The 13,085-nt window shown below is 43.4% G+C and overlaps 1 protein-coding gene across 2 annotated transcripts; it reads right to left on the bottom strand.

Moving 5' to 3' along the window:
• Positions 1–210: 210 nt before the first annotated feature.
• On the bottom strand, positions 211–12,604 carry NME3 (NME/NM23 nucleoside diphosphate kinase 3). 2 transcript variants are annotated; one of them, XM_077449196.1, is made up of 5 exons: positions 12,519–12,604; positions 8,892–9,022; positions 8,071–8,172; positions 5,821–5,933; positions 211–3,839 (listed from the first exon to the last, which is right to left on the bottom strand). In XM_077449196.1, exons 2-5 carry the CDS (start codon positions 8,904–8,906, stop codon positions 3,722–3,724), a joined length of 348 nt encoding a protein of 115 aa, XP_077305322.1. In that variant the 5' UTR covers positions 8,907–9,022; positions 12,519–12,604; the 3' UTR covers positions 211–3,721. The 2 variants fall into 2 exon arrangements, with proteins under 2 accessions (XP_077305322.1, XP_077305321.1); XM_077449195.1 differs by lacking the exon at positions 12,519–12,604 and adding an exon at positions 11,915–12,135.
• Between the last annotated feature and the right edge of the window lie 481 nt (positions 12,605–13,085).

Below are 13,085 nucleotides of genomic sequence, written 5' to 3' on the forward strand. Positions count from 1 at the left end.
CTTTCAGAATACATTACCTTAGTGGCGAGGATTCCCCCATCCACAATCCACATCGAATATATGGATGGAGAAATTGATCCAATCTGCTGCTCGATTGGGGGAGGGGGGGTGGGTAACTCATCCATGGGCTGCTTTAGTCCTTTCTTACCTGTATTGTTATACTGCATCATGGGATACAAAAAAAAAAAAAAAAGATACACAAAAGTGGAATGCTTTGTGGAACTGATTTTATTATAAAAAAGGGGCCAAATGAAAGAAAAAACAAAAACAATAATTATCCCTGTAAACAATGTAGATGTCCTTTTGTTATGTTAACCCATTCATACCCATACAATCTGTAGACATTTTTGCACAAAAGGCTGTCAATGTGAACATCAGGGCTGTACTTATTCCAGAACTGTTTGACCTGCTTTCTTTGTATGCAGCACCTCATTTTAAGCTGTGTTTGTACTGCAAGCAAAACAGTTCAAATGCAGCCTTTTCTAGTCAAACATAGCATTTTCCATTTAAATGCAGCTGCATGGGTTTGAATAGAAAATGCAGTGTTCACCTAGAATGCCCGTTGACATAAGTAAAATGACAGCATATGTCCATTTTCTTGAGACCTGTTCCGTGGTTATTAAACTTGCCACTCTAGGCATTTTCTTGAATAGAGTAAGAGGGGTTACAACCTCCATCAGGTTTCATTGATGTCCATGTCTCCGTTGGTAAGATTTCCCTTCTGTCCCTGTCTTGGCCACGTCACTGAGTGCATGAAGTGAGGAAAAAAATCTCCAACTGGGACACAGACAACAAAAAGAAGGCAAATGCTGAGTCTGGAGTTCCACTTTAAAGCAACTGTCCTTAATTACTTAAGGTCCGCTTTATAGTAGTTTTACTGCTACAGGGCAGCACCTCTGAGCTGGATCACTATATAATAGTGGGGGTGGAATTTGTGTCCTTGCAAATCAGGGAACAAATTCCATCTCTTCCCCTAGTAAAAAGCACCTCCCACAGTACACAAACAAGTTAGGCACAGATTTAACCCTTTGATTGCCCCTGATGTTAACCCCTTCCCAGCCAGCGTCATTAGCAGTGACAGTACATATTAGCTGTAACTGTAATAGCGTCACTGGTCCCCAAAAAGTGTCCACCACAGTATAGCAGTTGCCGATTGCCGCCATTACTAGTAAAAATGATTGGATATGCTCTATAGCAGAAAGTAAAATATATTGTTGGTCTATTTTTGTTTATAGCGCCCCCCCCCCAAAAAAAATAAAATAAAAAAAAATAAAAAATAAAAAACACACCATGCAGCGGTGATCCAATATCCCCAAAAGAAAGCTCTATTTGTGGTAGTGGGGGAAGGGGGACATAAAATTTAATTTCAGTACAGTGTTGTATCACCGCACAATTTTCAGTTAAAGTTACGCAGTGTCATATCGCAAAAAAACGGCACATATATTTTTTTTAGGGGAAGAAATAAATGTGCATTTATTTATTTTCCCAGAAGAGCCTGCAAAGCATTGTCCCCGTGGTAAGTGGATAGCAGGTGCAATGTCAGGCTCCTGCACCCCCACCGTCTTATAGAATATGAGTGTGGCAATCAAAACATTTGTAGTCCATTGAATCTTTCTCCAGCTTTCTACCTGAAAGTTAGAGAGATTCAATGAACTACAAGTGTGATGATTGCCACACTCATTCTATTGAGATCTACAAGTCTGTCTGCTGCAGTGGAAGAATGGACTTGTAGTTCAATCATTCACTGAATGAATGACTCGGCTGTGACAACAGCTGCAGGGGAGAGGAATCCCCACCTTCTGTCATTGGGCTTTGGGGGGGGGGGGGGGGGGGAGGGCGATATGATGGTGCTTAAGAACATGTTACACTCTAATTACAGGTGTAACATGCTTGTAAAGGTGGACTTGCTTATTAAATAAAAAATAAATAAATAAAGTGTGGACAAAAGCTGGATCTGGAAAGGAGAGTAAATTCCTCTACCACTTTCCAAGCCACTGAATACAACACCGTTGATGAGAAGTCTCCTACTGAAGCCTATGCAGAAACCGACACTTTAGGGAGTTTAGATCTACTGGGGGCAACATTCTGTGCAAGACCTGGCAGGTAACGTCAGGGCATGATTTACAGTGCAACTCCAGCCATTTTATTTTAGTTGTTAAAAGCGTGATGTAAGGTTAGAACTTCTTGTCAGGTTTTTATAGGTGTCTGTGCCCCAAATTATGAGATTTCCCCACAATTCCCTTCCTATAAACACTGTGTCTAGGAGAGATGAAGAAAAAACGTGCAGTGGGTAGGGGATCAAAAACCTGACAGAGAATCGCTTCCCAAAACTAATATAAATTGGGGTTATAAAGGGTTTTTAATAGCTTCTTGTTTATAAACTGGTCCTAACCGTTCATTGCACTACCTAAAACTTTAAAATGATAAAGAGAATGGTTCTCTTGGGACCCATCTCCAACCCGTTGATACTCAACTTTTCCACCACTTTGCTTGCCTGTTTGGAGCCTTGGTTTAAACCCCCCCCTTATTACAGTGTTCAGGCCATAGAAGTTGACTGCTGAGGCCTGAATACTGCTTCCCTACAAGAATAAGGCCAGCTATAAAAAGGATCTCTCAATCGACTTCCGTACAACCAGGATGATGGTTGTACGGATTCGCTCAACCAGTGCCATCGGCTGTAGCCGGCGGTGCCAAGAGTATTCTGATGGCTGGGAAGCTTCCCCGCTGTCAAAATATAATAGTTCCAAGGGAGAGATTCCCCCATTCACCTCCAGTGTGTGGATGGGAGAATGGATTAATTTTCTCTCATTCAACACATTGAGCAAAAAATAAAAAATAATTGTGTGGGCTGCCCTAGAAAACCCCTAATCACCAGTTATTTTCAAAGGCTCTATCAGACGACTGAAGTGATGGAGTGCACCAAAAGGTGGGTACCAGTGGCCTTTCACGGGAACCTGTCACTTAGCACTGAATGGGCATAGCGACATGTTTTCTTTAAAGGAGAGAGAAGTGTAGATGGATAGACGTGTTATTTTGCTACAAGTCTGCTTTCACAGATATAGCAGTAGCGTCATGATATTTTGGTCAATGGGACAGCACATGGACTTACAAGTCCCAGCCGGCTGGGTTATCACAAGTTTATCAGACAATAACCTCATACAAGGGTCTCAAAAGCACTTTAACAAATACATTCAAAAATGTTCAAGTTTTTAGATGTCATTACAGCACAGACATTTTAAGACCCCCAGTTTCCCTATTTAACGAAAACCAGAGTATTATGTGTAGGTCACAAAGGTTAAAGCTGTGCAGATTTTCCTTTTATTCATATTGCTAACAGGTCACTGCTGTTGGTGTAAGTGGGGGCAATCAGCAGAACTAACCCCTGTAAACTTTACTAATGCCAGTACAATAATAGTGCTATGTAGTGTGTCTTTGCACCATGTAACAATTAAAACTTTTTTTTTTTTTTTTTTTTATCTTTTACAAAAAAGGGTTAAAGCTCTGTACTATGAGAGCTGGAGGTACGATAGTGGCAATATATTCCTACCTTGGATAAATTCTGATTGGACGGAAAGATTAAGTGCTTGCAGATGTCCCTCAGGAACCAATTTACAAATTGTAACCCCCTTAGTTTGCCTTACATTCAAGTTTTTCCACTTTTTTTTTTATTTCTAATGAGAACAATCCACCGCGTACTCAAATTTCTCTGTGCCTTAATAGATTACTCATAGATCCAACTCTCAGCACTGTGATCCCAGCAGACCAGCTCGTCATCCTTAAACCACAGGGCGATCTCACGCTGAGCACTCTCTGTGGAGTCACTGCCATGTATGACATTCCTGAAAGAAGAACGAAACGAGGAAAGTAAATGCAACTGTTTTCCATAAGCAGATTCACAACTAGGCTGGTGTATCATTTCCTCTAAACAGTAAAAGAAATGTAAAAAAAAAAAAAAAAAAAAACACAACATTTAAAAAGGAGACGTTTGGGGTTTCAACAAAACTGCCAGTCACCCCTTATCTGTAGCCCGTTGGCTGATTCTGGGTCATAGGAGAGCAAAAGTGCAATCCTGGGGCCCACAACAGAAGTATGTCCAAAAAAGCTTTGGCCATACCCCTCTATTAAATGAGCACTGTACTGAAAACTTCCACTATAGACCTCTAGTTAAAGCCTAACTGAATTTTCCCTTTAATCAGCTCAGTCAGCTGAATACATTGCAGGTACTTCAAAACAAAGCCTTGTGCAAAGGCTTACAGTTTATATCTAGAAAGCAGGCAAAGCCTGAGCAGAAAAGCCTGTCCCCCAGACAGCATGCTGTAGAGAAGAATCCTTGCGGTCTGTGTGGAAGCAAAGGTCTCTATACAGATGCCCCACAATCCCCTGCTGAGTCAGAACTAGAGCACTCCAACCAGTGGGAAGCATGATATTTACAGGGTGAACAGTTCTAGGTCTGGATGCACAAATTGTGTTATAGACCTTTTACAGAGAGCACTGCATCCATACAGAGAGCCGGGATGCTTCTCTGCAGCATGCTGGCCGGGAACAGGCTTTTTTAAATCAGGCTGTAGCTGCTTTCTAAAGAAAAACAAAACAGTGTGTAAGACACTGAACAACACCCGTTTTAATGCACATGGAATGTATTTTGCAGATTTAGAATAAAAATAAAATTTTCAATGACCTCAGAAAAGTATGCAGCAAGTGAGCAGAGGAAAGTCAAAAATGTAGACAGCATGCTGCTTAGCCACTTTTGTAAAATTCCACCTTGTGTCGTGATTATTTTAGTAAAACTTAATGTTAGAAAGTGCTGTTGGTGGCAGCATACTGCCTGCTGGGTTACATTTTACCTGTACAGAGCACTACAAAAACAACAAGATGTGTCAAGGGCAAATCAACATCTCCTGCACCCTCTACACCCTAGTTTTCTCCAGAATTTAGCCACAAATGTCCAGAAGTGGGCAAAAGAGTGAAATAAATTCGGGCAAAGTCATCGCAGTTTAGAATTTGTGAGGCTTGATGCTGCCCCTATTAACCTTGCCACCCAAAGTACTGGCCCACTGATCCCTTATAGAAAACACAGCCCTGAAAACTGAGTTTCCAATGTATGCAAACTGGTGTGAAAGGAAAGAGGGGAAAAAAAAAAAAAAGGGGGGGAATCAAAAGACAACAGATGGATTTTCCAGTACTTCTGAGCCTGGAATGGAAAGCAGTGATCAGGGCAGCCAGAAATAGGTGTCCTCCACTCCAAGTATGTTTTTGGTGTCCTATCCTAAATTAGCTTTCAGTTACATCGTGAGGAAGCCATTTCTACACCATACATCCCAACATGAGTGGGATGTAATGGCAATACAATGGCTTGCAATAAATGAACACGAGTGCTGTTTGGATGGACCTGGGTACAGCCATGATTTCCATGTGTATTAATCTAGAATTTAGGAATGCTGGAAATTACACATCTGTACAACAAATAAAAGAATTCAAGATCCTCTAAGGAGAATTAAACAGAGCACTGGATTTTTTGAAAAAAAAAAAAAAAAAAAGTATAAACTCCCTATTCTGTCAAAGGCCATTCTGCATGGAGGAATTCACTGCTCCCCCCCAAACAGAAGCAGGTCTATATCCCACTGACACTTCTAGTAACAGACTGGAACCCGATTAGTGAAACAGAGTGCTTCCCATACAGAACTATTAATAATATTTCATATTATTTCATGAATGCTGTGCTGCAGCAGCCTTGAGAAAAGTGGGGAGCTGTGTACAGGCAGGAACCCCTCTGTGTGAGGGCCCTAAAAATATAGGAAGATCTCCCTTGAGATAACTTACCTGCTGACATCTATACAGAAATCCCCTCGGATGGTACCAGGCAGGGAATCAGCTGGGTTGGTCTCCCCCATCATGAGACGAGCAGTCTTCACTACATCCAGCCCCTGCCAGACCTACAGAAACCAAAATGCATTATTACACATACAAATGTAATATAAAAACTACATCATGCTTTGTATACCAACCATGTGAATTTCAAAATGGATGAAAAATTATTTCAGAAATACATGATCAGGACAGGAAGAGTCTCAAGGAACACTATAATATAATGTTATTCTAATAATACCAAGCCACTCCCATTCAGAAGCACAAGACATAATATAACAACGAGCTATTCCTTTAGAGCAGAACCAGGGCAATGCTTTGGGTCAGTAGTGGCAGCATGACAGAAGACATTTCCCTTGAGGGGATCTGTTTTCTGGTGCTGGACTCAGACAAAGTACTTGTGGGAATGAACCCCATTAAAGTGTGCATCATTACTATACTTGTAAGTAGTATTCATTTTATTTAATAAAAAATGTATTTGTTTTACTGCACAAAAAGGATGGTGGGGACTCCGGGCTAGGGGCAGAAGAACTGTTAGAGGCTCTGTGCTGAGGACAGACTAATGGCTGTGAGAGGGCTGCGACCTAAGGGTGTACAAGCTGTGGACAGAGGGTAGCGTTGTAGGAAAGGCTGCACACTGAATAGGCAGAAGGAGAAGGAGTACTACCATCACCTTTGTGGGGCCAAAACCAAGACTTGGAGCGCTAGCCAGCAGGATCTGCAAACTGGAGAACTAGCATTGAAACGCGGGTCGCACCGATATCGATACAAGTTATTTGCACAAGTGCTCATGCAAATGCTCTGACATCCAGAATGGATAGCTTTGTTGTGCGATTTGAGCCCATACAAAATGGATTGGGCTCAAATCGCATGCAATTTAAATAGTAATGCGATGCGATTCCTGTCCGAACCCCATGCGGTTTCCCCCACCCCTCCTGTGTTAAAGCGGGAGTCCACCGTTTTTTTTTTTTTTTTGTTTTTAAAAGCCAGCAGCTACAAATACTGCAGCTGCTGACTTTTAAAATAATGACACTTACCCGCCCAGCTCGCCCGCGATGTCGGCACCCGAAGCCGATCTCTCGATCGTCTCTCGGGTGCTGCCGCCGCCATTTTGGGTATGGGAATCAGCAGGAAGTGGAGCCTTGTGGCTTCATTTCCCGGTTCCTTACTGCGCATGCGCAAGTCGCGCTACGCAATAAGGATGGTCCCCGCTGTCTCTGGGATCCGTGTGTTTCCCAGCAGACAGCTGGGGACCTTCGGAAAGGGACGTACATTCTGCGGAAAGGGGTGTACCTTCTGCAGATATCTATGCCGGAAGTGGGTGCAGATACCTGCACCCCCCTCCCCCCTGAAAGGTGCCAATTGTGGCGCCGGAGGGGGGGGTTCCAATGAGCGGAAGCTCCACTTTAGGGTGGACCTCTGCTTTAACCGAGGTTTGTCATAGTGACTTCAGCCTGGGTTCACACTAAAGCAGTGCAGAAAGCCACATGCCATCGACAGAAATCACACCGCATTCCTGTTCAAATTTCATGCAATTCTTTGCCATGTGATTTGAGCCCATTCATTTTGTATTGGCTCAAATCACACCACAAAAAGGTATTGGTATTTTGTAGCGGCATGTAATTACTACACTTATAACACTATTAGGGTAACATTTAACCCCTTTAGAGACATTGGGGTTGATTTTCACTGGAAGTGCAAACACTGTAGAACTGAGGGGGACATGCAAGAAAAATAAAACAGCATTTTTGCTTTACAAATAATTGTTGAACTGCAAGAAATATACTCAGTTCCTTTTCTCTTTTTCTGAATTGAAATGGCAAGAAATTCTGTCAGCCCTGCCCAATTATCTCTTGGTAAAAACAACTAAATCTCATCCCTCTCCTCATCATACAGAGTACCTGTTTTGTAGTACACAAAAAAAAAAAAAAATATATATATATATATATATATATATATATATATATATATATATATATATATATATATATATATATATATATATATATATATATATATATATATATTTTTTTTTTTTTTTTTTTTATATGGAAAGACTCCCTAAAATAATACTGGAAAGCTCTGAATTTTTGACACAATCAACAGATTGCAAAAAATACAATCAATTTGTTCAATAAAAAGACACCAAGACGATGATAAACTGGGAGGTACAAATGTGCACTAATGGGGTTCTTCAGTTCTCACCATGGCAATCACCGGTCCAGAGCCCATATATTTTACAAGACGCTGGTAGAATGGACGGTCTCGAAGGTCGAAGTAATGCTCCTTCAACAGCGCCTCTGATGCCTGTGTAAAAATAAAAATAAAAAAAATAAATAAAAAAAAAGTCATAGATACAGCTCTAGAGTACATACAAATTATACATAGCCAGGGTTGGACAAGACCCCTGAGACGGGCAGAGAAGTCTGAAACGTTGCTGACTGCACCCAAGTTTTCGAAACCTGAACTCAAACCGGACACAAACACAGCTTTGAATTCATTAATACCTCAAGAAATGTCTAACTTTTTTTAATGCAAGCATTACATGTACCCAAATTTAAAAAAATAGTTCACCTTTCTGAACATGTTCCACAGCCAGAGATTACCTGCAGTGATCAAAGCCTTCTGCCTGCCTCCCCCACCTCCCTGTGACAGCGATGGGAGGGGGGAATCTTCTATATATTAAATAATAATAATAATAATAATAATAATACAGCACCTGCGTTTATCATCCCAGGGTCAGCCCAAATATTTTGTATAGATTTCTAATTCGTAACCTGTCTTGCTAGTTGGGTCACTAAGATTCAGCGTCTGACCAGGCATGAGGAGTACACCGATTCATCAGAAGGGGCTGCCTGCATCCATTCAAAAACTGATGTTGGTAACATCATGGCAACCCCCTCCTTACCTTTCATCATCACTCTAGCTTTGGAATTATTAAATCTGGAACCTGATTGGTTGGATGGGAACATTAAACAGTTCTTTGTGTCACTTTGATAAATGTCTCCTTTACTTCAGCGACTCACCTGCATCATCTTCATGGCCACCAGTTTGAAGCCCTTCTTTTCGAATCGCCGGATGATCTCTCCGACCAGACGCCGCTGACACCCATCTGGCTTTATGGCCAAAAATGTGCGCTCATTAATCCCCGTCCATGCTGGAGAGAGAACAGACAGGTAACAATGTGTATCTGAACCTAATTGCTGTACACGTCTTACCATTCTACAGAATTTAAAACTAAATCCATAAAAAAAAAAAAGAAGTTGAATAATAAAATGTCGCACAGCTCTCAGTGGATTGTAATCGGTTTTATATATTAAAAATCACACAGGCCTCACTTTTTTTTTTGCTATGCTTATCAGCTCTGAATAGGATTCCCCCCCCCCCCCCCCCCCCCCAGTCCTCCAGGTTTGGTGCTTTATATATCAGCTCCAACTTTTATTTCCTAGAAAAATGATTTATTACATATATGATTGTATGAAAGAGGCTCACTGTAAAAAGAGTATTAAAACCTTTAATGTCCTTTTGTGCATTAAGTCCTTATGTAGGTGCTCCAAGGTTGTTTTATTACTTGCAATGACCATTTAAGATATAGTGTATATTCACCAGCTACCCATCGTTTTGTTTTTTTCGGAAGGGGTATCTTTGATGGCCTTTCAAAACAGACTGGAAGACTTTTCTTCATTATGTAACTGTCTGCATTGTTTCCATCAGGGCGGAAACAACTAATCGATTATGAAAACAATTGTCAACCGTTTTAATAATCAATTAGTCAGCCGATTAGTTGGCCTGCATATAGAATGCATTGTTTACATATCAGGAAATACAGTGCGGCACACATACAGCTCAGTACACCATCCATACATGTCAGTAAGTGCCTAAGAACTTGTGAATGTGTGAGGAGCAATGCCTCATGGGACATGTAGTCCTGGCAGGAAGTGAGCAGGGGTTTTTTTTTTGCCCTGCTATGGGGCACTCTATACTATACATTGCAGCCTGCTATTGGGGCCCTCTGAAGGCAGGAGGAGCCAGAAGCATTGGTGGGGGACCCCAGAATAGGAGAATCAGGGCTGCTTGATGCAAAACCGTCACACAGAGTGGGTAAGTATAACATATTTATTGTTTAAAGTGATTTTTATTTTATTTTTTTGAAAGTAGGGATCGACCGATTATTGGTTAGGCCAATATTCACTTGTTTAATTTTATTTTTTAGAAGTGTCGGTATCAGACACAAAAAGGTACCTGATATTACTTCAAGGTTTTTTACAGGGGTCATGCCTGCAGCCATCACCCCGGTACGGTTCTTTAGAGCAGACAGTCGGCAATGCTTATTGATAAAGGATAAAAGGTTTTAAGCAATGCCAGTTATAAAACCTTTATCAATAAACATTGAGCTTACTAACTATGTGTGGTTTACATGAGTATTGGTCACATACAAGCCGTGGTTTCACCAATGAGCACATTCCTTCTTGAGACAACATCGTGGATCCAAGAGCTTTTAGGAATTCTTGCTGCTTGTTTTATATATCCTCCTCTCCCAGGAGCGTTTCCCAGCAGCTACAATTGATAATGGCTTATGCTCTTCATACAGCAATTTGTTGCTCTTTAGTAGGCGCCTGATTTATTTTACCATGAAGCCCAACTAGTAGCTAACAATGTTATTATTCTGGTCCCCCTCCTGAGTCTTACCGTTTAGATGTTAGGGCTCATTCACATAGGCACAGAGCTGTACAATGCCCAGGAGTGATAGGCGTTTGTGTAAATATCAGTGATAGCTGTATATAGGGATCGCACATCTGAGCGCAGTGACCGATCACTCCTGTATATAGGGACTGCACACCTGAGCGCAGTGACAGGTCACTCCTGTATATAGGGACTGCACACCTGAGCGCAGTGACAGGTCACTCCTGTATATAGGGACTGCACACCTGAGCGCAGTGACAGGTCACTCCTGTATATAGGGACTGCACACCTGAGCGCAGTGACAGGTCACTCCTGTATATAGGGACTGCACACCTGAGCGCAGTGACAGGTCACTCCTGTATATAGGGACTGCACACCTGAGCGCAGTGACAGGTCACTCCTGTATATAGGGACTGCACACCTGAGCGCAGTGACAGGTCACTCCTGTATATAGGGACTGCACACCTGAGCGCAGTGACAGGTCACTCCTGTATATAGGGACTGCACACCTGAGCGCAGTGACAGGTCACTCCTGTATATAGGGACTGCACACCTGAGCGCAGTGACAGGTCACTCCTGTATATAGGGACTGCACACCTGAGCGCAGTGACAGGTCACTCCTGTATATAGGGACTGCACACCTGAGCGCAGTGACAGGTCACTCCTGTATATAGGGACTGCACACCTGAGCGCAGTGACAGGTCACTCCTGTATATAGGGACTGCACACCTGAGCGCAGTGACAGGTCACTCCTGTATATAGGGACCGCACATCTGAGCGCAGTGACCGATCACTCCTGTACATAGGGACCTGCCGAAGGAAACGATAAATTGAAAGGTTAAAGTGCTTCCAGTCCAATCTGTCTGCAAGGTTCATGTCCACTGATCGATCGGTCATTACATGATAGCACTATCGTTTGCGCTCATGGACAAACGTTCGTTTTTAAAAAAGGGGTTTGGCCAATTATCGGTAGTGTATGGCCAGCATAAGTCTAGATGTGCAGAGGAGCCGCGTTTTTACTCCCCCTCCCTTAAAGTGGAGCTTAACCCCCCTGAACAAGGTTTGCCCCAATACATTGCCAACTCCCCACATCTACTGATCCAATCTCCAATCATTCCCTGTGCACACGTGACCCGACTGGGGGTGCGGGGGCACCCCACACCATTATCATACAAACAGGGGTCACCACACAATCATCTCCTCTTACACTTTGTATGGACTCTCCCCTATTCCTTGTCTGCATGTTCTCGGTACAATGGGCGCCACAGGCAACACCACCCAAACCTGAGAGCCACATGGGGCCCGCAGTGACTGCACACCCTGAGGAGGAGCCCAATCACCTTCCCCTCCCCCACCCCTCACCTACCTGAGGGGAAAATGTGCGCGAAGATGGTCAGCATCAGACAGATCATGGCGAGATGAGCGAGGAGGAGCAGGGGCCGCGCACGTCACCAAAACACCGGCATACTTGGGAACGCGCACGCAGCCACACCCCCTCCTCCGATATTCTATAAAAAGGCGATTAACACGTGTCTGTATGTACAGTACCTGCATGGAGGTGGATGGAGTTATTTTATTGCGCCATCTTGTGTCTAAAAAGGAAACTGCAGTGGCTAATGTCTAAACACATCCCAGCCCAATCACCCCACTTCATCCATCCTATATAAGTTCGAACATTCACGATTTTCCAGGGACAATCCCGATTTTGGGACCCTAGTACCGATCGGAGCTGCTGCCACTTAAATTACCGGGATTTTGACTTTGTCCCTGGAAATCGGGAATGTTTTAGACAAAAACCGGGCGGCGGGCTACAGAAAGATGGCCGCCGCCGCGAGTACTCTTTCCCCTTGTGTTCAGTGAGGACGGGAGGGGCGGCCAATCGGCTTCTCTCTTCAGTGTACAACTTGACAATGCTTTTGTACACTGAAGCCTATTGGCTGCACGGATATCCCAAAGGCATCTCTGCTCACACAAAAGCCCGGTGTTGTGCCGAGATCGGCTCCCCCTGCCTCTCGGCGCAGATCGGAACTCCGCCTATCCATCCCTCTGCACTACGGCTCCTCCTCCTCTATCCTCGGGAGGAGGAGGAGCCGTAGTGCAGAGGGATGGATAGGCGGAGTTCCGATCTGCGCCGAGAGGCAGGGGGAGCCGATCTCGTCACCACGCCCCGGAGGCGGCGCGAGCCAGGCTTGTCAAGCATGGAGGCGGGGCGGACAGAGATCCGACCATTCCTGTGCTCCCTCCTCAGAGGTCTCCGCCCCCTCCTCCTGGTGTACGCCCCTCATTCCATTCGTACTGAGACCAGAACAATCACCTTCCCCCACCCGGAACTGAACTTGCCTCGCTGAGGGGTAATTTTTGAAAAAAAAAAATTTGGGGGGAAAAAATAAATCCTGTTTGAAGAAAACGAAATGTGGAAATAAAAATCATTTAGAAAAAAAATAAAAAAACGTGAAAAAAAAATCGGCCAATCAGATTGAAGCGGTTGCCAGGCAACAAACGTTTTCTCACTGCTGGACACGTGACCTGTAGTCTAA

The sequence above is a fragment of the Lithobates pipiens genome, unplaced genomic scaffold (assembly GCF_037356315.1).
Source record: "Lithobates pipiens isolate NorthernLeopardFrog02 unplaced genomic scaffold, aLitPip1_a1.2 Scaffold_22, whole genome shotgun sequence".
Taxonomy (NCBI): domain Eukaryota; kingdom Metazoa; phylum Chordata; class Amphibia; order Anura; family Ranidae; genus Lithobates; species Lithobates pipiens.

What these genes read in the sequence shown, in the direction of transcription:
- NME3 (XM_077449195.1), bottom strand. Translation starts at nt 11,960, where the DNA reads ATGATCTGTCTGATGCTGACCATCTTCGCGCACATTTTCCCCTCAG. An exon ending in TGGCCATGAAGATGATGCAG is followed by an intron (nt 8,173 to 8,891) that starts GTGAGTCGCTGA and finishes ATTTTTACACAG; the next exon opens with GCATCAGAGGCGCTGTTGAA. An exon ending in CTGGACCGGTGATTGCCATG is followed by an intron (nt 5,934 to 8,070) that starts GTGAGAACTGAA and finishes TGGTTTCTGTAG; the next exon opens with GTCTGGCAGGGGCTGGATGT.